This window comes from Siniperca chuatsi, linkage group LG20 (genome assembly GCF_020085105.1).
Source record: "Siniperca chuatsi isolate FFG_IHB_CAS linkage group LG20, ASM2008510v1, whole genome shotgun sequence".
NCBI lineage: Eukaryota > Metazoa > Chordata > Actinopteri > Centrarchiformes > Sinipercidae > Siniperca > Siniperca chuatsi.
In genome coordinates, this window is record NC_058061.1 from 15,048,288 (window position 1) to 15,068,595 (window position 20,308).

Sequence of the window (20,308 nt, forward strand, 5' to 3'; positions counted from 1 at the left end):
CACAACATTTGTAAACCTCATCCTACAAGTTCTACAAAAAACAAATGCTCAGTATACTGTATTTGATATAAAGGCTTTATTATTTTGGAAAAATACAAAAAACTGACAAACATTAAAGCAAGTTTAATGTAAAAAAAAAAAAATACTGTGCAATAGTTGTAATTTCTATCTTGTTTTGAGCTTCTTTGCTGTTCTCTGGTCAGTGTCAGCGTCTGAGCACTTCTCCGCCACACTGCTGGCCTTCACATCAACATCCTTTAGAAGTGGGAGCTGCTGCTGTTTGGCTATGGTCATCGCCCACAAACACAGCTCCAGCCTGTGGGGCGTCCAGTCCTGCTGGGGATCCACTGAGGACAAGAGGGGAGGCCAGTCATCAAAATCAAAGAAGATTTAATGTGGCTTTTTTTTTATGCTGATCAACAGAAAAAGACCTTTTAATGTCAAAGTGAAAACGAATTTCTGATGTAGATTAATTACAAATATAAAACACAAAAGACATTAAAGGATCTTTTTTCATTAATAAAAAGGTCATAAAAGCGACATTAAATTCCATTTGATTCAGTGTTGTAAAACAATAAAACATGAAATCATCCACTTTTTATAGTCACTGTAATAAAACTGAAGATAAAAATGAGCTAAATTTGAATACAACTGATTAAACAGGAGACTAAAGGTTACAGTGCAGTGCAAAATATGAATTAATAGTTCCAAATTTAATTTAATGAGAGTTGGAGCAGACCTCAAGTATTCTGGGAGTTTGTTTCAGATGTGTGGTGCAAAAAAAACTGGACGCTGCTTCTCCATGTTTTGTTTTGATCCCAGAAGAACTCTGGATGGTGCATAACGTAGTAGCAGATCAGAAAGATATTTCTGTGCTTTATAAACCAATAGTAGTATCATATTTAGTAGAATACAAATGCATCTACAACACCATAATACCAAAGTGGACCAATGCAGATGTACTTGTAACCACCCTTGTGTCTCCGTTATTACCTCACCTTTGTTTAGTTTTTCAGTCGACTCAACCATTTTGCCCAGGTAGAGAGCATAGTGCTTGGCTGTGTATTGAATGGGCTTTAGTCCCGGTACACTCTCCATGGCTTCATCCGACATGAAAGCAGTCTGTTCTGGCGCTCCTGCCGCCAACACAGCTGGAGCAAAATGGACAGTCAGCCCCAAGCCAAGCTGAGTGTAGCTGAAGTGAATACAAACTATTTAAACAGTCCACCAGTGTAAGGACTACTCTGTACATTTAATGAGAAGGCAATCATTTTGGGAGTTAAGAGGATCACAGATCCATTTTATCTGTATGAATTCTTAAGCTTTGATCTATTTGCTGGAAGTCTTCGGAAACAGAATAGAGACGCTTTGCTAACCTGAAGCGGTGGCTGGGCCGACTCCTTTCAAGGAGCTGAGCTCTGCGATCGCTGCCTGCACATCAGGCAGGAGGCTGAAGGCCTTTCTGGAACATTTCTCCACAGTGTCCTCACTGTTGGAAGCCACCAGCTGCTGCAGCCTCGGCCTGAACTTCCCTCTCTGCAGAAAAGCACACAGGGCCACTCAAGGACACAGCTGATGCACTGAGTGCTGTTAGATTGTTAGAGCCTCTTCATACTGTAGCTAAAACTATATATGTTTGAAGGAGTATTTACTGGAGCAGAGTGACAACATCTTTTGTGCGGTTGTGTTAAAGTTCCTTGGGATTACTCCTCCCTCTAAGCGTTAGTCTGTATGACCCTAGGTCACTAAACTGGTTTTGATCATTACATCTCTGCCATACTTGAAATAACAGTGCAATATTCTGTGTAATACTCCTGTGCAATATTTAGTTTTTCCTATTTATTGATATTGATATTATTCATACCTCCATTACTGCTGTGCAATATCCACCGTCTCATAACAATCTCAATAAGCTACACTTAACTCGATAGTACATGCACTACTACTTATTACTTATATTATTACATTGTATTATTATACCGTATTATCATCATCAACCGGTAAACCCACGTACGTCACACTTATTTTAATTTATACTTATACCCACCTGGTACTTAATTTATTTTCTGACCTGTTTTTATAATGTATTGCATTATATTTTTTGCTAGTACTTTCTCCTGTGTGCACTGACGTAAAGGCGAGCTGCTGTAACAAAGAGTAAAGTATTTCTGATTCTGATTATTATGATTTAGTGTTAGACGCTACTTACAGTGAGCTTCCACTCCATCAGTTTCACCAGCTCTGACAGAGTGACATGTTTGTCAGGTCGACTTGAAATGAGTGTGGGCAGCTCCTCTTGGTACCTGTACAGATACACACAGATTAGCACCTGTTACCTTATATAACTTATATTTAAAGCAAGGTCGACTAAACTCAATTCATAGAACACATTTTATATACAGGGATATCATAGATGTACTTTTTAGATCTACATTCATAAACCTACTGTATAAGCAGATCAAGAGATTTGACAAAACAATTCCAACTCAAGGTCCACTTACTAGCTTTTTCCAGATCTTTCAACTTTATCACATGGCCTCCATCAACAGATAGAGTTTTCATAAGCAAACATGGACGACAGGTGATAAAAGTGCTGTAATTAAATCCTACAGCTACTGAGCGGGAATGTCAACAAATCCATTTCCAAGACAATCGAGCAAACCCTCTCCGATGATGAAGACACTGATACAGGTGAAAGCTCCGTAAAAAGTGGCCCATTGATTCTGGGATTGTTTTGCCATTTCCAAGCTCAAAAATGAACTTTGATACTTAGATCAAGACATGTATTTTGAGTGACTTAAAGATATATATAACATACTGGAAGCCAGCAGATTAAACAGATTTACTACACAGTGCAATATGAGTCTACATCTCTCCCTTATCCTGTGAAATTGAGTGTGATTTTGTAAATTTTGCCTGAGGAAAAAAGGATTTACCACTTGTCAAGGTTCAGCAGCTTTCCAGGTTTCTTGCCTTTGGCCTTGGCCTCCACTACATCCCAGTATTTCCCATACACACTCCTCCATGTGGCTGGGTCCTCACAGGCAAACAGAGTACTCATGGCAGCAGAGCTCACACCATCACCTACAAACACAAACAAAATCTAAATGCACTTGTAAAGCCTCTATTTTATAGGAATGGACTACAGCACTATGCCATTAAACGTGTATTATTTTCACACTTTAAACTGCCTCCCTTTGATTCAACAAATACCGAGCTCACCTTTGTTTGAAGGACACCTAAAACAAAACAAAAACCAGCAAGTGGCCGATAATCTCCAGTGAACTTCTGAATGAATTGTAGTGGTGTGACGGTGCTTCCGTTATGAGATCCGGAATTCCCGCGAGATGATAGAGTAAAATACTACTTCCGGTACCGCAAGCAGTAAGCAACAGTTTCAGAAGGTTTGTTCCGTGGATTACTTTGTTATTGACTTGGCATAAATACTGTTAACCGATAGGATACATTTTTCATATTTCTTTAATTGTCTGACATACTTGTAAAACTTGTGTTGTGCATGTTTCGTCTTTGCAAACGTGGTCGATAGCTAGGTTAGCCAGCTAGCATTAGCATCACATTCCAGTCATGTTTATGGTGGAGTTACACACTGCACAGCGAGTTTAGCTATTTGCAGTCAACATACCAGCAGACATGTGAACACCGCGAAGTAGCTAACTGATATGCATAGCTCCAATTTAACCCTAATTTGGAGGAAAACGAACTCAAGGCTGTAATAGTAGGTAGTGGAGGTGGTATTGGTAGTCAATCTGAATAGTGTCAATGCACATGTTACACACTATTGGATCGTCTTTCACCGCATCATCGTAACTTCACGTGAGAACAAAACAGCTATCAATTAATCATCAGCACGTGGTAGAGGGTGACAGTATTTAAAACTTAAAATAATTATGTTGAAGAATATAACACTAAAGCACGAAGTTGACAGTTAGCCATTAAATGCCATTTGCACCCCCTTGTAAACGAGATGATACATTCCAAGGGAATATTTATCCTGATAATTATAATAATTTTGACTATATGCAGCTAAATATTTCTCACTCCGTAATGTAATTTTCTAGTTGTATCCAGTAAGTGCAAAGAATAGAATATATTCACATTCACATTTATAGTAAAAGCAAGATCCTCAGTTGATGTGCTTAACTATGTCAAAGTTTCAGTTTAAAGTCTATACAACATAAGTATACGCCAGTCAGTGTTAGATTCCATGTCTGTCACAAACGTTTACATAACAGATCATATTTCATTAGATATTTTTCATTTTGTTTCTGATAGATGTAAAATATCAGTCCTAACTATAAACCCAGATAGTATCATGCTGTGTGTTGCTCACATGTCAATCTCTCACTAGCAAGCTGGCTCTCATGGGAGCACATCAAGAGGATTCTGTGCAGCTGCAGACACTGACAAGGCCGGCGGTTCTTCACCAAGTAAGTTCTGCAGCCGTTTTTATTGTCTAAAATGTTAAAAGGACATTTAAGACACCAAGTACTGTACTGCCCCCTACACCAAGTACTGTATAAATCTAACATCTTATTTTGCATGAGTGCCACCTTCTGGTGGATTGTTGAACTGCCATAAAATCATTTTACATTTTGCTCAGATGCCTCTTACAGCAGTGCTGTAAAAGTAGCAAATTAATTTGTCGTTCACCTGATGCATCTTGTCACTTTTATTGTTTCTGAGCTCAAGTGAAATCCCTGTTGTCTGCAACAGGAACATGGAGAAGATGTCACGGGTTACCACAGCCCTCAGCAGCAGTGCCGCCAGTGGCCGAACTATGTTCTGCCACTTGGACGCGCCTGCCAACGCCATCAGCGTGTGCCGTGATGCCACGCAGGTGGTGGTAGCCGGCCGCAACATCTTCAAGATCTACGCACTGGAGGAGGAGCAGTTTGTGGAGAAGCTGAATCTACGTGTCGGGCGCAAACCCTCTCTCAACTTCAGCTGTGCGGATGTTATGTGGCACCAGATGGAGGAGAACCTGCTGGCCACAGCTGCCACCAATGGGGCAGTGGTCACCTGGAACCTGGGAAAACCCTCTCGTAACAAGCAGGACCAGCTGTTTACTGAGCACAAACGCACTGTCAACAAGGTGTGCTTCCACCCCACAGAGGTTTACATGCTGCTAAGTGGCTCGCAGGATGGCTTTATGAAGTGCTTCGACCTGCGCAAGAAGGAGTCAGTTAGCACTTTCTCAGGTAGAATATTATGTGATAAGCATCAGTGTATAACTATTAATTTCCCACAAGTGAAATACAAGTGTTTCGAATGTCATAAACTTCATCTTAATGTCTTTACAGTGCGGTTTACTGAAATTATTCTGAGCATTTTTGCATTTGAATGCATATCTTCACTCCTTGTGTTTTCATTGTTTTCAGGAATTTTGTATAAAACAGTTTCAACATTGAACAAGAAATAAAATCACTAATGTGTTGGAGCTGAAGTAATGTTTTACTGTTAGAAATTAGTAAACAAACTATATCTTCTTATTGCTTAATATCTCTGTTGATTTCTTTCCCACTCCCTTTCTTCTAGGTCAGTCAGAGAGTGTAAGGGATGTCCAATTCAGCATGAAGGATTATTTCACATTTGCTGCATCCTTTGAGAATGGCAACGTCCAGCTGTGGGACATCAGGCGGCCGGACCGCTACGAGCGAATGTTCACCGCCCATACTGGCCCTGTGTTCTGCTGCGACTGGCACCCTGATGACAGGTAAAAGAAAGTGACTTTTATGACACAAACCAACTGAGAACTTAGAGGTTTTCCTTTCTAAAAGTATATTGGGTCATACTATATGTCCCTTGCAATTAGTAGTGCTTTAGTAGTGGGTTTTAATTATTGTTATCCATTAATGTTTTTCTCCCTTTATTTCCATTTTAGGGGATGGCTGGCCACTGGGGGCAGGGACAAGATGGTGAAAGTGTGGGACATGACCGCGAACCGGGCCAAGGAGATCTATTGTGTCCAGACGATCGCCTCAGTAGCACGGGTGAAGTGGCGACCTGAGAGGAAGTTTCATTTAGCCACCTGTTCCATGATGGTGGATCACAACATCTATGTGTGGGATGTCCGCAGACCTTTCATTCCCTTCGCCACCTTTGAGGAACACAAAGATGTGACCACTGGTATAGTGTGGCGCCACCAGCACGACCCTCATTTTCTGCTCTCTGGCTCTAAGGATAGCACACTCTACCAACACATGTTCAAGGACGCCACTCGTCCCGTGGACAAGGCCAACCCCGAGGGTCTGTGCTTTGGACTGCTTGGTGATTTGGCCTTTGCAGCCAAGGAGAGTCTTATTAGCAGTGATACCAACAGAAAGCCTTACCCTGGAGGCGACCGCCGCTACCCCATCTTTTTCTTCAAGAAGCCCGACCCGACAGAACAGTTTGCCCATGTGTCCAGCGCCCTTACCGTCTTTGAGACAGACTTGGACAGTAACCGCATGGACTGGTTTGTCAAGACAGCACAACTCTACCTCCTTAGTGGGAAGCCGTTTGCTGAACTGTGTGATCACAATGCCAAGGTGGCCCGGGAGCTCAAAAGACCTCAGGTCAGACAGATCAATACAGGAACAAATCTGTACTGTTTTTTGTTTTTCTAATCACCCAGCTAGGTTTTGATATTGTCAGTTTACATGCAACCTTGACAGATTGTGATTTAAAATAATTGATAGACATATTATTGCATAACAATGATACATTTCACATTACTTGTTACATTTAAAGTACATTTAAAGTAATTAATTACTTATTACTCTATTGAAAAAGTAATTACAGGTATTTTACAGGTAATTACAGGGCTGCAACTAACAATTATTTTCATTATCTGTTAATCTGCTAATTACTTTCTCAATTAATCGTTTGATCTAAAATGTCAGCAAAATGTAAAAAATGCCCATCACAAGTTCCCAAAGCCCATGGTGATGTCTTAAAAGGTTTTGGTTTGTACGACCAAAAGTCCAAAATCTAAAGATATTCAGTACTATTGTAAAATATTCACATTTGAGAAGCTGGAAAGTGAGTTTCTGCCATATTAGCCTAAAAAATTACTTTACTTACCTAAAATTGTCAATCAATTAAACTAATCAGTTAATTAACTAATTGCTTCAATTCTAACCTGCTTGTTACATTTGCACTAGACCTTACAATGACAAGGGTTATTCGCATTAAGTGAGTCAATAAACTTGTACATTTAATATCACATTATCATCAGGAATTTAAAGGCAAGACGTGGTAAGCAGAATCATTGATAGATATTTGGAGATTGTAAGTAACAAAATGTAGCTGTAACTGTAATGTGATAATGAATTTGTAGCCGTGCTCCACTTTAGGAAAAAGTAATGTGATTACGATTAACCATCACTTTGTGTGTTACAAACTAATTGTGTTTGCCATGTATATATTTTCTTTAATACAAAGGTTTCCACAACATGGACCATGTTGAGAATCATGTTCTCTGACCCAGCAAACCTCACGCCCGGTCCAAACCACAACCTCAGTAAACTGGGCACCTTGCCTCTAATGAACAGGTAAATAAGCTTTTTAGGGTGCCATTGCAAAACAGTAATGCCAGTCATTTATAGACTAACATCTAATGCTGATGTACATTATGCTTTCAGTTTCAGCATGAAGGAAATGGGTTCAGGGATGGGCACAGAAAGCAGACTGGAGCGCAGTAAAGGTGAGAGCAGGCAGGACAACATCCACCTGGAGCCTGGAAACTCACTCATCAGCAATAATAATGAAGGTGAGAGTGGCCATTAAAACTTGTAGAAGCCAATCTGGTTGTCCATATGTATAATATGCAAGACTTAAGCCATTCATTCAATTTCCCTTAAGAAAATGAGGAGACAGAAGGCAGTGAGGGCCAGGCTGAGTATATGTTCGGTGATGCCGAGTTAGATGACGATGACCTCTACTCTATGGAGCATGACAACCAAACAGGTCAGTCACAGTCTAATCTCTGAGGAAACTAAAGAGCTGCTTACGTCAGTAACTGCTATTTATAACTGCCTGCGTGCTCGGCGCTCTTTTGTCATAACAGAAGAACAGGAGTACACGCTGCCCCAGGAGGCCTTCCAGCTGCGCCACGAGATCATGGATAACCCGTCTGCTCCAGAGCACCTTCAACAGGACAAGGCCGACTCCCCGCACGTCAGCGGCAATGAGGCTGAAATCACTTGTCTGACACCCATCGAGTCCTTCTCACTCATCTCCATTTCCCAGCCGCTATTCAGCCCACATCTACCTGCCAGCTTCTTCTGTCCCATTGTGCGGGAGATGCTGAGCTACTACGCCGAGCAGGGCGACGTGCAGATGGCCGTGTCTGTGCTTATCGTCTTGGGGGACCGGATCCGCAAAGAGATTGATGACCTCACCCAGGTCAGACAGAGAAAACAGTGTTGTAAAAACTGCATTTAAATACAGCAGTGTTTGCTGCATTTTCACCATTTCATGGACTAGAGTGTTTTTGTTGTGAGAGGCATTAGTGAAAAAGCTCAGGTTCTTCAAGAAAAAAAAGTTTTTATTTTGCTCAAAATGCTCTGATAGATACATTATGATTGGTCCCTGAACAAATATCAAATATTTTAGGTTTAATGTATTTGCACAGGCAAATTCATTGGATAACATCCATGTGAATTTACAAAATCCAGCAAGATTTAGGGCTTAAGGCTTAAGGCCTTATGCATGTCTATAAGTTGAAAATAGCCTCTATGTCCACTACTAAAACTCCCAAGTCTTAAAATTCAGTTATGACACTGCAGTTTGGAAGACCTAAGCAGACCCTGAATGAGTTGTGCTTCCATTTCAGGAGCACTGGTACATGTCCTACATAGACCTGCTGCAGCGATTCGAGTTGTGGAACGTGTCCAATGAGGTCATCAAGTTGAGTACGTGCAGTGCCATCACCTGCCTTAACCAGACGTCTACAACACTGCACATCAACTGCAGCAACTGCAAGCGGCCAATGAGCAACAGGGGCTGGATTTGTGACAGGTATGAACACCTGCATCACCATTTAATTTTAGAGAGCTATGTGTTTGTATTAACATACGATTAATAATTCATACAAACCCTGTTGCTTTCACTTCAATAAAGTCATTTTTAGTTGTTTATTTTTCTTAAACTCCATCCAGTTTTTTTAAATTAGTGTTTTTTATTAAATTAAAACAAGCTTCTAATAATGTTGGGAAGATTGATCCCACTCATCAATCTAGGCCAAGAATGAAGCTACAGCCAGCAGCCAGCAAATTTAGCTTAGCATAAACACTGGAAACAGGGGGAAACAGCTAGCCTGGCTCTGTCCAAAGGTAACAAAATCTGCCTACTAGCAACTCTAAAGCTCACTAATTTACATGTTGTATCTTGTTTGTACAAAAACAGCAGTTTTATGGGGGGTTGTACACTGGACTATTCCTTGGTCGTGACTAGTAACTTCCTGGAGTCTCCTCTGGTTGCCTAGCAATGGCTCCTAACTGTTGGTATTTCCAGTGTAAATGCTGTCTTTACTGCTTGTTATGTTGTCTTAAATGAAAGCTCTGCACAGTACGCTGAATATTCATTTAATTCTGACATGAACCGAGCTCTGACGTCTCTCCTCTAGGTGCCACCAGTGTGCCAGTGTATGTGCAGTGTGCCACCATGTGGTGAAGGGACTGTTTGTGTGGTGTCAGGGCTGCAGCCACGGTGGACATCTGGAGCACATAATGAACTGGCTCAAGAGCAGCACCCACTGCCCTGCTGGCTGCGGTCACCTGTGTGAGTACACCTGAGCTCATCACAACCACTGTTCACACAGCTGGTGCTCTGTGAGAGTGGGAATCAGTCCTCACACCGGCCTGGATCTCACACACACAAACACACCGCAGACAAACGAGACGTCTTCATTCCTCCACATGGGCCCGGAGTCTTTTGTCCCTGTGGAAAGAAGGGTGCTCTGTGCGTGTGTTTGAAGTGAGATTAGTCAAATGTCTGATATACTGAGTCTGAAGGAGGAAGAGGTTTATATGTGCTCTCCTTAACAGCCATTCAAGAGCAAACACAATCACATGTGGATTCATATTTGTATTTGAATTGGTGATTTTGAACCATTGGTGAATTTGTATATAAGCAGATGTTACAATAGATATTCAAAGAATATAACAATATTTTTTGTGAATTTACACTTGCTGCATTTTACATTGTTTTTAAACCCCTCAGTAAAATCCTGAAGGCTGTACAAAAAGAATTGTCTGCTCATCAAAAGTGGATTGTTAATGTTTGTAAATAATATGTAAACGTATTTTGAAGGACTGTAGATAATGTTGAATTAATGTATATGAGAAATAGTTCTCTATTCAAGCAATACATATTGAATTGACACTTGAAGTTGTCCTGCACCAGTATATTCTGTTTCATCAGTTGCATTTACAGAATATAGCTCAACTTCCCTTCAGTGTATACACAGCTTTTCTGATGAATCACAGTCACTGTAGACTGAATTCATGTGAACTTGCACTGAGCTTCATATATTCATTCAGCTGCACATATTCACACCTGGCAGCTGTCCCGTACATCCAGTCTTCCCTTGTCTGCTGAGCAGTTCCAATGGAGCAGTCAGGATAAAAAAAGTCTTGCTCGAGGGCGCTTTAGTGAGAGGAAAAGAACACTACTACCAACCACACTTAATTCTCATGGGTCGTAGGAGCCTCTAGTCCACCAGCGAGACACAATGTGTGCTGCTTATCATAGTTTGTATACCTCACTATTAGAGAAATACACAACAGATGAGTGTATGGGCCAACAGAGACAACTTCTGTCCAGATAAACCTCAACAGAACAGCTTTGTCTTGAGTGAAATGTGACTGTTACTCTTAAGAATCCCTGTTACATCCCAGTACTGTGTGGCCTGATGGCAACTGGTTGGAGAGTTTTACAGTCTAGTTGTCAGTTTTACTGGCAGACCTTCATAACATGAGTAAATTATCACTGAGAGATGGATAATATTTTATCAGTCTAGTCTCAAGTCTGGTTGTGTTTATTTGGGCACATTTACATTCTGGACGCTGCTCAGCATGACAGGTGTTTGTCTTCCACTCCTGTCTGCCATCAAGTGTGTAAATCAACAGCAGAGGATCAGTAAAGATGATAGTCCTCTGCCCTTTGACCTTTTTTTAAAAAAATTTGTACTGAAAATTCAGCTTTAGTGACACATAAGCATCCTGTATTCTGGCACACAAAACAGGAAAGCTTTCACAGATTTCAGAATACATACGAATTTAAAAAAATTGTTTTGTGTGCTTTCAGATTTTCAGAACACAAACTTTGTCTTTCCCACAATTTTGAATGGGGCACAAACTAAAATTTTAATTTGAACAGTAGCTCAGGTGGTCAGTAAACGGCATTAGAAAGAAAATACTTTATCACCCTTTTTTATGACTGAACATGTGACTTGTACAGTAATCATCATCTCTAGTAGTTTTCAATCTTTCCCATTAACAAATCTACAGTTGTCCTGTTAATCATGAGGGCAGAGCAGTGATGTACGAGGTGGGCGGAGTCTGTGCTCATTTAAAAACCTGCAGGCCTGAGGCTGGTGTATCGGATCAGCTGCTAAAGCTAATCTCAGCCAACATCCATATCGCACCAAGGTTGTAACTGAGCAGCAACTGTCATCACATCGATTTACCGCCAAAGCCCCAGGCACAATAGAGGATTTTCAGATGTACTCTGTATGAGGACATCCCAACAATCAGGAGGGGAATCCCTGACCCAGAGGCTCAATCGGCACAGAACTGCCCTGCGCTTTAGTGTTAGCAAGTGAAATATTGACCACATCAATAGTCAGACTAATCTGAGCCACCTGATTAAACATTTGGACAGGCTCTGGAGCGTCAGGGAATCAAGTCCAGGAGTGAAGAAAAGCAATATTCAGTGTTGGTTAATGAGAGAAATAAGTGGTAAATATCTCCATATATTCCACACATCTGCTTAGGTCTAATGCAGAGCCCAGTGAGCACCATAAATCCGGAGAAAATAAAATAGAGGTTTTATAAGGAATAAAAAAAGAAACCACAGACAAATGTTAAACAAAATTCAAGTAAAATATTTTTAATGCACAAGTCTACAACACCATAGCCCTTTATACAAGATTGTTTTTTTTTTTTATTTCTACTTTATGCATTCTCAAATCAGCGCCACAAATTATCACAAAGTCATGAATAATTTTGCAGTTTTCTGCTGCTTCTTAAAGATTTAACAGGGTTCCAAATGAAAGTCTCCACCCTTTTTTTTGTTGTCCTAATGCAAGCTGTAGACCTCATTTTACTGCTACTTGACTTATCATGGAATCTCTCCTAACAGGACTATGCTGCTCGTCTGTATTTCTATTTTTATTTACTGTTTGGATCATTTTGTCCATGTGTGTATATAATCACTCAGCTTTTCATCTGTCTCTGCTAAAATAAATGCTATGGGACTTACATTTGCAGATATTATCTTTAAACTGTTATGAAATTGTTTTATCACATAATTATGAATAATGAATCATGAAATATGAAGCAAAAGTTGTCTTTCTTACAAGGATGTGCTGCTTTAACATTTGATTGCATGCTGAAATACATTTAAATTTAAGAGTCTGTTGCATGTGTACATATGTCAATTTAAAATGATTAAAAAATTTGAGTATTTAAGTATCCACCCTCAACTTTCAGGCAACATGGTTTTAATTCAGGTCCATATAACCAAGACTATCTGGAATTTTAAAGATTTTGGAGGATTTCAGGGTACAATAGATCACGCTTAAGAAGATACACAGTGAATCCACTGAATGTTAACTAAGCACTTGATTGCACCACTGAGTGAAATCTGAATCTGGACTGACTGTCAGGTATTTGTGCTTTGAAAAAGAATACTATACTATTTATCATTTTACTCTTAACTCTGCATCATATGCAAAAGTCCACAGAATTACAGTACAATGGATTGAAAAGCCCTTCCCTGATGTAACAATGTATTGCTGTAAATGATTAACTGACTGAGGTTTCACACATTTCTCTCTTCTGTGTTCTTAAGCTCTTAAATATGCATTCAGCAGGACATTATTTCAAACACCTAACAGCAGCACACAAATAAGATTTCATTCAAATAAAGTATAGCTCTGCAGAACTTCTTTGACTACTTTTATGAAATGTACCTCTTCGGCTGGTGGCATGAACATAATTTAAACCACATTTCATACAGGAAGAGTACAGTTTTTTAGAAACATTTCACAGTATTACAGCCTCTGATCCACGATCAGTCCCTCCTCCTCTCTGTGCGTTTTCACAACCCAACTACAGGAGTCCAGTATACACCAGCACAAGCGTGTGAGGGCCAGGTACCCTTCCTGCCTGTTTGTCATTTCCCTGCAGTAGCTGCCATTGCCCTTGGCCTTGTCCACATCTGGTGAGCTCTGGTCCATCAGCCAATCCCAGAGGAGCAGCAGGTCAGCTGCTTCACTCCCAGAGCAGCTTTGGTCAGGCAGGGCCGGCCTTGTCTTTGGCCTTCTCCCATTTCGGTGAGATTGTTCAGGGTGGTAAGATCACCCTCAGTCAAATATTGGCAAAATGGCCTCTTCAAATATAAGAAACAAAAGTTATTTTCTCTTCCACCACTTGTGTCCATCCAAAGAGAGTTTGTTGTAAGTACTCACCTTTAAAGGTTTAAGGCCGTTCCCAGCTATCTGAGACTTTTTCAGGCGCACTCAGTCGCCTCAGACTCTGAAGCACGGTTTGCAGGTTCCTTGCTGTGATGATGAAACAACCAGATATTAGAGATTAACAATAGATTCCTCTGACAACACAAAACCACTTTAATCACTGAGCATTGCACCATCTTACCCAGTTCTTCTTCATGGGAATCCAACTTCTTTAGTAATTCTACAACACTGGAGCGTGTGAGGCCCTCCCCGGCTGTGAGGAGTACAAGTAAAATCATTTACTTTTTTTGTTGTTGTTTAATAACTAAATGTCAAAGGTGTCATCCAGCACAGGACACCTCAACTCATCTTTAACACCAGTTTCACCTTTTGTTTTATCTTCCACGCCAGTAGAGCTGCTATTCCCATCAGTAGTGAGACAGGCGAGCAGTTCAGCGTGGCGGGCCCTGGACTCCGCCAATGTGGCGCTCATGTCCTGAGCCAGCCGGTGATTCTCCACCAGCTCAGCTTGGACCCTCCTCCATGCCATCTTGTCCTCCATCAGACATCCCTCCATCACGGTACGCAGCTCCTTCTCCTGAGATACCTGGCTCTGCAGGCTCTCTACCTCCTCACAGCGCTACAAAGGCAGAGAGTTAGTCAGTTAAATGTGGATAAAAGGTTTTCAGTTTGGTCAAAAAAAGTCAGAAATGTGAAATATTTGTAAGGCAGTGAGTATTTACTTTGTAGTTACCTTGTGTAGCTGAATGGCCATCTCCTGCATCTCAGCCTCAAGTTGGTCAGCATAAGCCTGTTCCAAAGCATCGCTGGGTGGTCGAGCACTGCTGTGCCACCTTGCAATTGCCGAGGTCATCTTACGCTTGGGTCCAAACAATCTGAAGAGCAAGAACGGATTCAGCATTTCATACCACAAGAAAACAACACTGTATGTGCTGGGGTAAATGTGAAAGAGGGGATGAAGTCTCTTACGTGATCCCTATTTCTTTGAGATCATTTTCAGTCAGGGTGAGAAATATCCGCAGGTCAATGTCTTGCTCTTCAAGTAAGGGGAGATACTTAGAAAAGCCAAGTTGTTCCAAGAACTCTGCCAGATCCTACAGGAATACAAGATTTTAGGGCTGAAGAACCCAACACAGTCCAGAATAAACTGGCCATGAGCCACATACACACACCATTAGAGGTCATATTACTGATGCATCAAAAAGTGAGCAAACGTAGACATGCCTTTGGACCAGTGTAGGAGGGTGGAAGACCATCATGTGACCGCATCCCACAGTTCACTGTACCACTGGAGTGAGCTGCATCGTTGCCTCCATGGCGACTCTTGCCTTTTGAGTGATGACCCTTATTTACTCTGCGAGAGCTGCTCCTCTTGCACTGGTCAGAGTCCTGATGGAGAAAGGTATACTGTGTCACTGTGATATCTAAATAAAATCTGGTGTTTGACTCAAAAACAGTGGGATTTCTGTGCTCTTGTGTTCACCTCGTTACTCTCCACAGAGCCTTCCCAGTTGAGGCCAATCACATGAGGCAGGCCTTCGCTGCTGCTGCTGCTGCTCCTCATGGTGGGCATGTCATTGTCAAAGAATGGACTGTCATCTGTGACGGTATCATATAAAATGAATTGCTTTGGCAGACACCCAGTGTAACTGATCTCAAAGGACTTAAAGCAATAATCATACCAAGTTCGGTACTTCTTGTGGTGCATTTCTACCAAAGACACATGTAACTATTTCAGTTATGTATTTTAGATGTCACAAAACACTGGTAATCGTGTGCCTCTCACCTCTGCTGCTATTGCTCTGGCCGTCCAGCTCATTGATGGGTGAGGTCACGTCACGGTAGCGGATGCCCTCACTCTGTTCACCAACATCACGAAACGCCACGTAGCCTGGTGTCACTGCAGGAGGCTCTGTGGGGAGAAAAGCAGTATATAATAAACCCATGACTATAGTAATGAATGGCAGCATGCCAGTGATTGACTAAAGCTGTCTGTTTAATTGCAAATACAGTGTCTTTGTGATAATTTCTGTGATGAAATCTCAATAAACGGGGTCTTTCAGCACTCAAGGAAAAACTATCCGCTGTACACAAAGTAGTGTAAGTGTCAATCAACCTCCTTAATGCTCAGACTGATTGTATTTCCTTTTTAGAAACTTTTGTGTAATTTGACTTAACTAGAACCACTACACTCTTAACAGTGTGATCAGTATGATACAGTGTGACACTACCACACAGTTTGCTGGTGCCTCCTACTCGGAACTTGGCGATGGCCTGTGGCCCATCATGGATGCTAACGCCTTTAACTCGGTTTCGACTCGGCCTCCTCGGGGGTGCGCTGTCCGAGTCCTCGGATGAGCTCAGGTCTTCAAAATGTCCTGACAAGTTAGAACACACACACACACACACAAAAATTCATCATAAAATAAAAGACAAAGAAGGGATAACATATTTTGTTAAAATAAACAAGCAGTTACGCTTTTTCAAATACCTGGTTTGATCCTTGGAGTACGCGAGTCAATGAGGCTGACGATCTTTGTATAGCCGTACATCATGGCTAGGGCACGGGCAGTCTCTCCTTTAGCATTTCGGTCATTTACTTTAACTTTCTGTAAATTAATAAAATAAAACGGATGTCAGGATCATAAGGCATTACCTCTATGTGAGCAGGACAATGAGCCTCTTCTTTGTCTAACGGCATCACCCATCCTCAGTGGCATACAAATTTCCTGGTGCTGTAGCTCCGTCTTTGACTCGTAGAGAGCATATTTGTGGACGGAAACCTACTTACATGATCAAGCAGGAACTGTACAATGATTTCATGTCCAGAAGCAGTAGCCTCCATCAGGGGAGTGAAACCAGACCCTGGCTCCCTGTGGATGGAAAAAAAAGTAATGAAAACCTCTGTCTGAATGGAGTTTTGCAGTAGTTTTGGGATGAATGAAGACACTCACTTGACATTGGCATCAGCGTTGTTATCCAGCAGGAACTTCACCATCTGCTGGTGGCCTGTGCTCGTGCAGTGGAACAGAGCGGTCCAGCCTCGAGAGTCCTTCAGCTCCAACTCAGCACCTTGCTTTTGATGTAAGAAAAACAAAAAGCCTTTCATACTCTGAGTAACAAAGTGTTCAAACATAGAACCATAAACACCTTACAAAATAATAAAGCCATCCTTCCATCTTTATGATAGAGCATCTCTTAAATTCAAGTGATGCTGAAGATTGCAGATGATAAAACTTCAGCTTATGAATTTGTTTAATCCAGATTTGTTTTCTGTTTTTCAGCGTTAAAAGTCTTAAGTTAATACAAAATACAGCTGCTTCGACAAGAATCAAGACAGTTTTAAATATAACGCCCATTCTGTGATCTACACACTAGGTTACAATCTTAGCCAGATCTGACCTTAAAGTGCTTCTAAGGACATACTGTATACTGTACATATATTGTATGAGCTTGCACTGCTATGCTCATTAGCCCTCAGTATGTCATCTTTACCTGCAAGTGGCCTCGCTTACAAGATGCTGCACATTAATGTGGAAGGACCATACTGGTGGTTTTGCATGTTTTAGCCCGTTAAATATAATGCACATTAGCTTTACATTACTGTCCACAATTTCTTGAAAGACACTGCTAGTTTATCTTTTTTTTCTTTTTAGCATTTGTTTTTCAGTCATTTCACAGTATGGAAATCAACTTACAGAAACTTGAAACTTGTTGGTGTGTAGCTTGCCTTTTTTGTCAAAAAACTGCTGAGTTGTAAGACAGCTGAAACCTTCCTTGTTGGTACATTCAAAGCCAACGTCTGTGTTTATTGACAGTAACCTGCCAAACCGCAGGCTTTTGTACTGAAAAGGCATTTATGACATTGGTGTTTGTTACTGTTTGCCTTCTGGGTTTGATTTTCCGATGACACTTTTATGAATGCTTTGCATTCCGGCAAAAAAACAATCCAATCACTCTGCACGGTTTCACTTTGCCACTGTAAAAGTGTGACCATGGGGATTTTGCATTCAAAAATAAAACGTATCTGAATGTTCTGCTTGGATTTCTGAACACACCAACATACTTTGCACGAACTGTTACTGTCAGAGCCATTTTGTACCTGCAGCAGAAAGTATGCAATACTTTCATTCCCACAGCTTGCTGCCAGCATCAAGGGGGTTAATCCTTTGGCAGTGGTAGCATTTACATTCACTCCAGCCTCCAGCAGGAGATTTGCAATGTTGTCATGGCCGATGTAAGATGCATACATCAGTGGGGTCCATCCTCCAATGTTCTTGCCATCCAGGTCCACCTCACGTCTGAAAAAACAAGATCATAGTTATCAATACACATAGTTAAATGTGCCACAAAGGCAGTGGATGAAAGGAACACATCTGGTTTTACTATTATTATTATCATTATTATTATTTAAGCACCCACTTTTTGATGCATTCTGCCACCACGTCGTACTGGCCGATGGAGCAGGCGGTGTGGAGGTCCAGGGGGACATCCAGCTCCTCAGGTCGCACCAGGGAATCACCCAGCCACAGGGACAGGCTGGCACCCAGTTGCTCTGATTCACTGGCTTCGTCACTTAGCTCAGACATCTTCTACCTCTTTTCTCGCCCCTCCACACACCTGAAAACAGAGGTGGCCCTGAGACTGAGCACCAAAGTTAAAGATGAAAACAAGCACTATAAAGCACCGGATTCACATGTTACCTGAACATCAGACAGCGAGAGACGTTAAATGTTGTGGGTTTGACTTGTGATAAACATACAAACAATGCCAAATAATACTAGCGTCTGACTTGCAGTTACTTTGAGGCTCGTGTTGATTTATATCTTTACTAGCTCCCAACGTTGCTCTTTTAGCTAGCGCAACGTTAGCTTGGCGACATAACGTTAGCCTGGTTTAAACTTTTCCCCACCACACACCTACCTAATAATAAACTATGAATAAAGTGAATTCTCCGAAATGTCAAACGACAACCTCAACGAACTAATATTTCAAAATGTAGCCGAATGTCAAGAGTGAAACACTTACAGTCAGCAGGTACCGTTAGTTTGTTTTCTCAGCGGGTGAAACTTTTTTGTTTTGTGTGTCACGCTCAATTGTGCTCGTGTTGAACCATGCCCTACCCCTTCCTGTGTGAAAGGTACTGCTAAACTTTTTAACAGCAAAAACACTATTATATATAATAATGTCTGGCCAGTGTTATCTTAAACGTATTGCATTGCCCTGTAGGAAAATATCTGAGTTTGTACGTGCCAAAGAATCTGATTGTTTTAGTCTTACACTGGTTCCCTACCTGGAGGTTAGCACCATTTGAGGGATCCCCATGAAATCTGAGGGGTCAGCAGATCAGGGATGAGAAAATAAAAAAATCTGTTACAGTTAAAAAATTTTAATCTATTTATTTTTCAGATTTGAGATTTTTGAAGGAGAAAAAAACATACTTGTAATATTGCATAATTTCACTTCCTCATGCCTCTAAAAATCTGAGAAAAAAAACTGAATCAGAATCGGGTTTACTGCCAAGTAGGTTCTCACATACAACGAATTTGCTTGGGTATTTTGGGTGTAACAATAAACATAGTAAGAGAAAAAAAATTTAAAAGATTAAAAAAACAAGTACTACAAAAGTCAAGAAATAGAAAATGTAAAAATTGACAGTAAAAAGATGAAAAAAGTATGTACAATATATCTGTTTTTAGAATGAAAGAGCTGTACAGTTTGTGCAGGAATGTGCAAAAATTCACAGTATGAAGTAGGCTATAAGGAATGAGGAATATGTGCAACGTACAGAGATAATAGTCCAAAAGATGTGCGTTAATATAACGCAGTGAGACAGATGTGGAGACTATATGTTAATGTAACGTGTAGTGTCTATGGGGCGGAATAAGAGTCAGTGTCAGTGGGGGTCACAGGCCTTGTTGATGAGGCCAGCTGTAGACGAGAAGAAACTGTGAGGTTTTGGTCCTGATGGCCCGCAGCCTCCTGTCTCAAACAGTTTGTGTCCAGGGTGGGAGGGGTCAGCCACAATCTTTCCTGCACGTATCAGGGTCCTGGAGGTGTACATGTCCTGGAGGGAAGGCAGATTGCGGCCAATCACCTTCCCTCTGCAGAGCGAATGATATGCTGCAGTCTGCCCTTGTCCTTGGCAGTGGCAGCAGCATACCAGATGGTGATGGATGAGGTGAGGATGGACTCAATGATGGCGGAGTAGAAGTGCACCATCTTTGACTTTGGCAGGTTGAATTTCTTCAGCTGCCACAGGAAGAGGAAGGACTTCATAGTGTCAAAAGGGGAGTCACACAGGGTGATGGGGGTGGGTGGGGCTGGGTTCTTCCTGAAATTCACAACCATCTCCACTGTCTTGAGAGCATTGAGCTCCAGGTTGTTCTGACTGCACCAGGTCACCAGGTGGTCAATCTCCCACCTGTAGGCGCACTCATCCCCACCAGAGATGAGCCCAATGAGGGTGGTGTCATCCACAAACTTCAGGAGCTTGACGGACTGGTGACTGAAGGTGCAGCTGTTGGTGTACAGGGAGAAGAGTAGAGGGGAAAGGACGCAACCTTGAGGGAAACCGGTGCTGATGGTCTGGGAGTCAGAAACATG

The 20,308-nt window shown here is 41.5% G+C and overlaps 3 protein-coding genes across 6 annotated transcripts; 1 reads left to right on the forward strand and 2 right to left on the reverse strand.

The window, feature by feature from the left end:
* Window positions 1-57: 57 nt before the first annotated feature.
* Window positions 58-3,344, reverse strand: zgc:112496 (uncharacterized protein LOC541336 homolog). 2 transcript variants are annotated; one of them, XM_044179414.1, is made up of 7 exons: window positions 3,223-3,344; window positions 2,937-3,084; window positions 2,210-2,303; window positions 1,377-1,536; window positions 999-1,151; window positions 740-829; window positions 207-347 (listed from the first exon to the last, which is right to left on the reverse strand). In XM_044179414.1, the coding sequence occupies exons 2-6, from the start codon at window positions 3,059-3,061 to the stop codon at window positions 741-743; spliced, it is 621 nt and encodes a 206-aa protein (XP_044035349.1). In that variant the 5' UTR covers window positions 3,062-3,084; window positions 3,223-3,344; the 3' UTR covers window positions 207-347; window position 740. The 2 variants fall into 2 exon arrangements, with proteins under 2 accessions (XP_044035348.1, XP_044035349.1); XM_044179413.1 differs by lacking the exon at window positions 740-829 and having other exon boundaries at window positions 58-347.
* On the forward strand, window positions 3,274-12,485 carry wdr24 (WD repeat domain 24). 2 transcript variants are annotated; one of them, XM_044179400.1, is made up of 11 exons: window positions 3,274-3,404; window positions 4,370-4,448; window positions 4,735-5,219; window positions 5,557-5,734; window positions 5,903-6,575; window positions 7,444-7,553; window positions 7,644-7,771; window positions 7,864-7,968; window positions 8,069-8,406; window positions 8,837-9,021; window positions 9,629-12,485. In XM_044179400.1, exons 3-11 carry the CDS (start codon window positions 4,739-4,741, stop codon window positions 9,795-9,797), a joined length of 2,367 nt encoding a protein of 788 aa, XP_044035335.1. In that variant the 5' UTR covers window positions 3,274-3,404; window positions 4,370-4,448; window positions 4,735-4,738; the 3' UTR covers window positions 9,798-12,485. The 2 variants fall into 2 exon arrangements, with proteins under 2 accessions (XP_044035335.1, XP_044035336.1); XM_044179401.1 differs by lacking the exon at window positions 3,274-3,404 and adding an exon at window positions 3,468-3,834.
* anks3 (ankyrin repeat and sterile alpha motif domain containing 3) lies at window positions 12,099-18,841 on the reverse strand. 2 transcript variants are annotated; one of them, XM_044179403.1, is made up of 16 exons: window positions 18,731-18,841; window positions 18,125-18,322; window positions 17,805-18,003; window positions 16,657-16,778; window positions 16,494-16,575; window positions 16,194-16,311; window positions 15,934-16,080; window positions 15,489-15,614; window positions 15,186-15,301; window positions 14,927-15,091; window positions 14,672-14,796; window positions 14,436-14,577; window positions 14,069-14,321; window positions 13,884-13,955; window positions 13,697-13,789; window positions 12,099-13,617 (listed from the first exon to the last, which is right to left on the reverse strand). In XM_044179403.1, the coding sequence occupies exons 2-15, from the start codon at window positions 18,289-18,291 to the stop codon at window positions 13,707-13,709; spliced, it is 1,917 nt and encodes a 638-aa protein (XP_044035338.1). In that variant the 5' UTR covers window positions 18,292-18,322; window positions 18,731-18,841; the 3' UTR covers window positions 12,099-13,617; window positions 13,697-13,706. The 2 variants fall into 2 exon arrangements, with proteins under 2 accessions (XP_044035338.1, XP_044035337.1); XM_044179402.1 differs by having other exon boundaries at window positions 18,125-18,346; window positions 18,731-18,832.
* Window positions 18,842-20,308: the final 1,467 nt, after the last annotated feature.

Coding starts and splice junctions, on each gene's coding strand:
- zgc:112496 (XM_044179413.1), bottom strand. CDS start 3,061: ATGAGTACTCTGTTTGCCTGTGAGGACCCAGCCACATGGAGGAGTGTG. Junction 1,537..2,209: donor TGATGGAGTGGAAGCTCACT/GTAAGTAGCGTC, acceptor GCTTTTCTGCAG/AGAGGGAAGTTCAGGCCGAG. Junction 348..998: donor GACTGAAAAACTAAACAAAG/GTGAGGTAATAA, acceptor TCTTGTCCTCAG/TGGATCCCCAGCAGGACTGG.
- wdr24 (XM_044179400.1), top strand. CDS start 4,739: ATGGAGAAGATGTCACGGGTTACCACAGCCCTCAGCAGCAGTGCCGCC. Junction 6,576..7,443: donor GGGAGCTCAAAAGACCTCAG/GTCAGACAGATC, acceptor TTTAATACAAAG/GTTTCCACAACATGGACCAT. Junction 8,407..8,836: donor AGATTGATGACCTCACCCAG/GTCAGACAGAGA, acceptor CTTCCATTTCAG/GAGCACTGGTACATGTCCTA.
- anks3 (XM_044179403.1), bottom strand. CDS start 18,291: ATGTCTGAGCTAAGTGACGAAGCCAGTGAATCAGAGCAACTGGGTGCC. Junction 14,797..14,926: donor CCTCCTACACTGGTCCAAAG/GCATGTCTACGT, acceptor GTATTCCTGTAG/GATCTGGCAGAGTTCTTGGA. Junction 13,956..14,068: donor CGTGGAAGATAAAACAAAAG/GTGAAACTGGTG, acceptor TACTCCTCACAG/CCGGGGAGGGCCTCACACGC.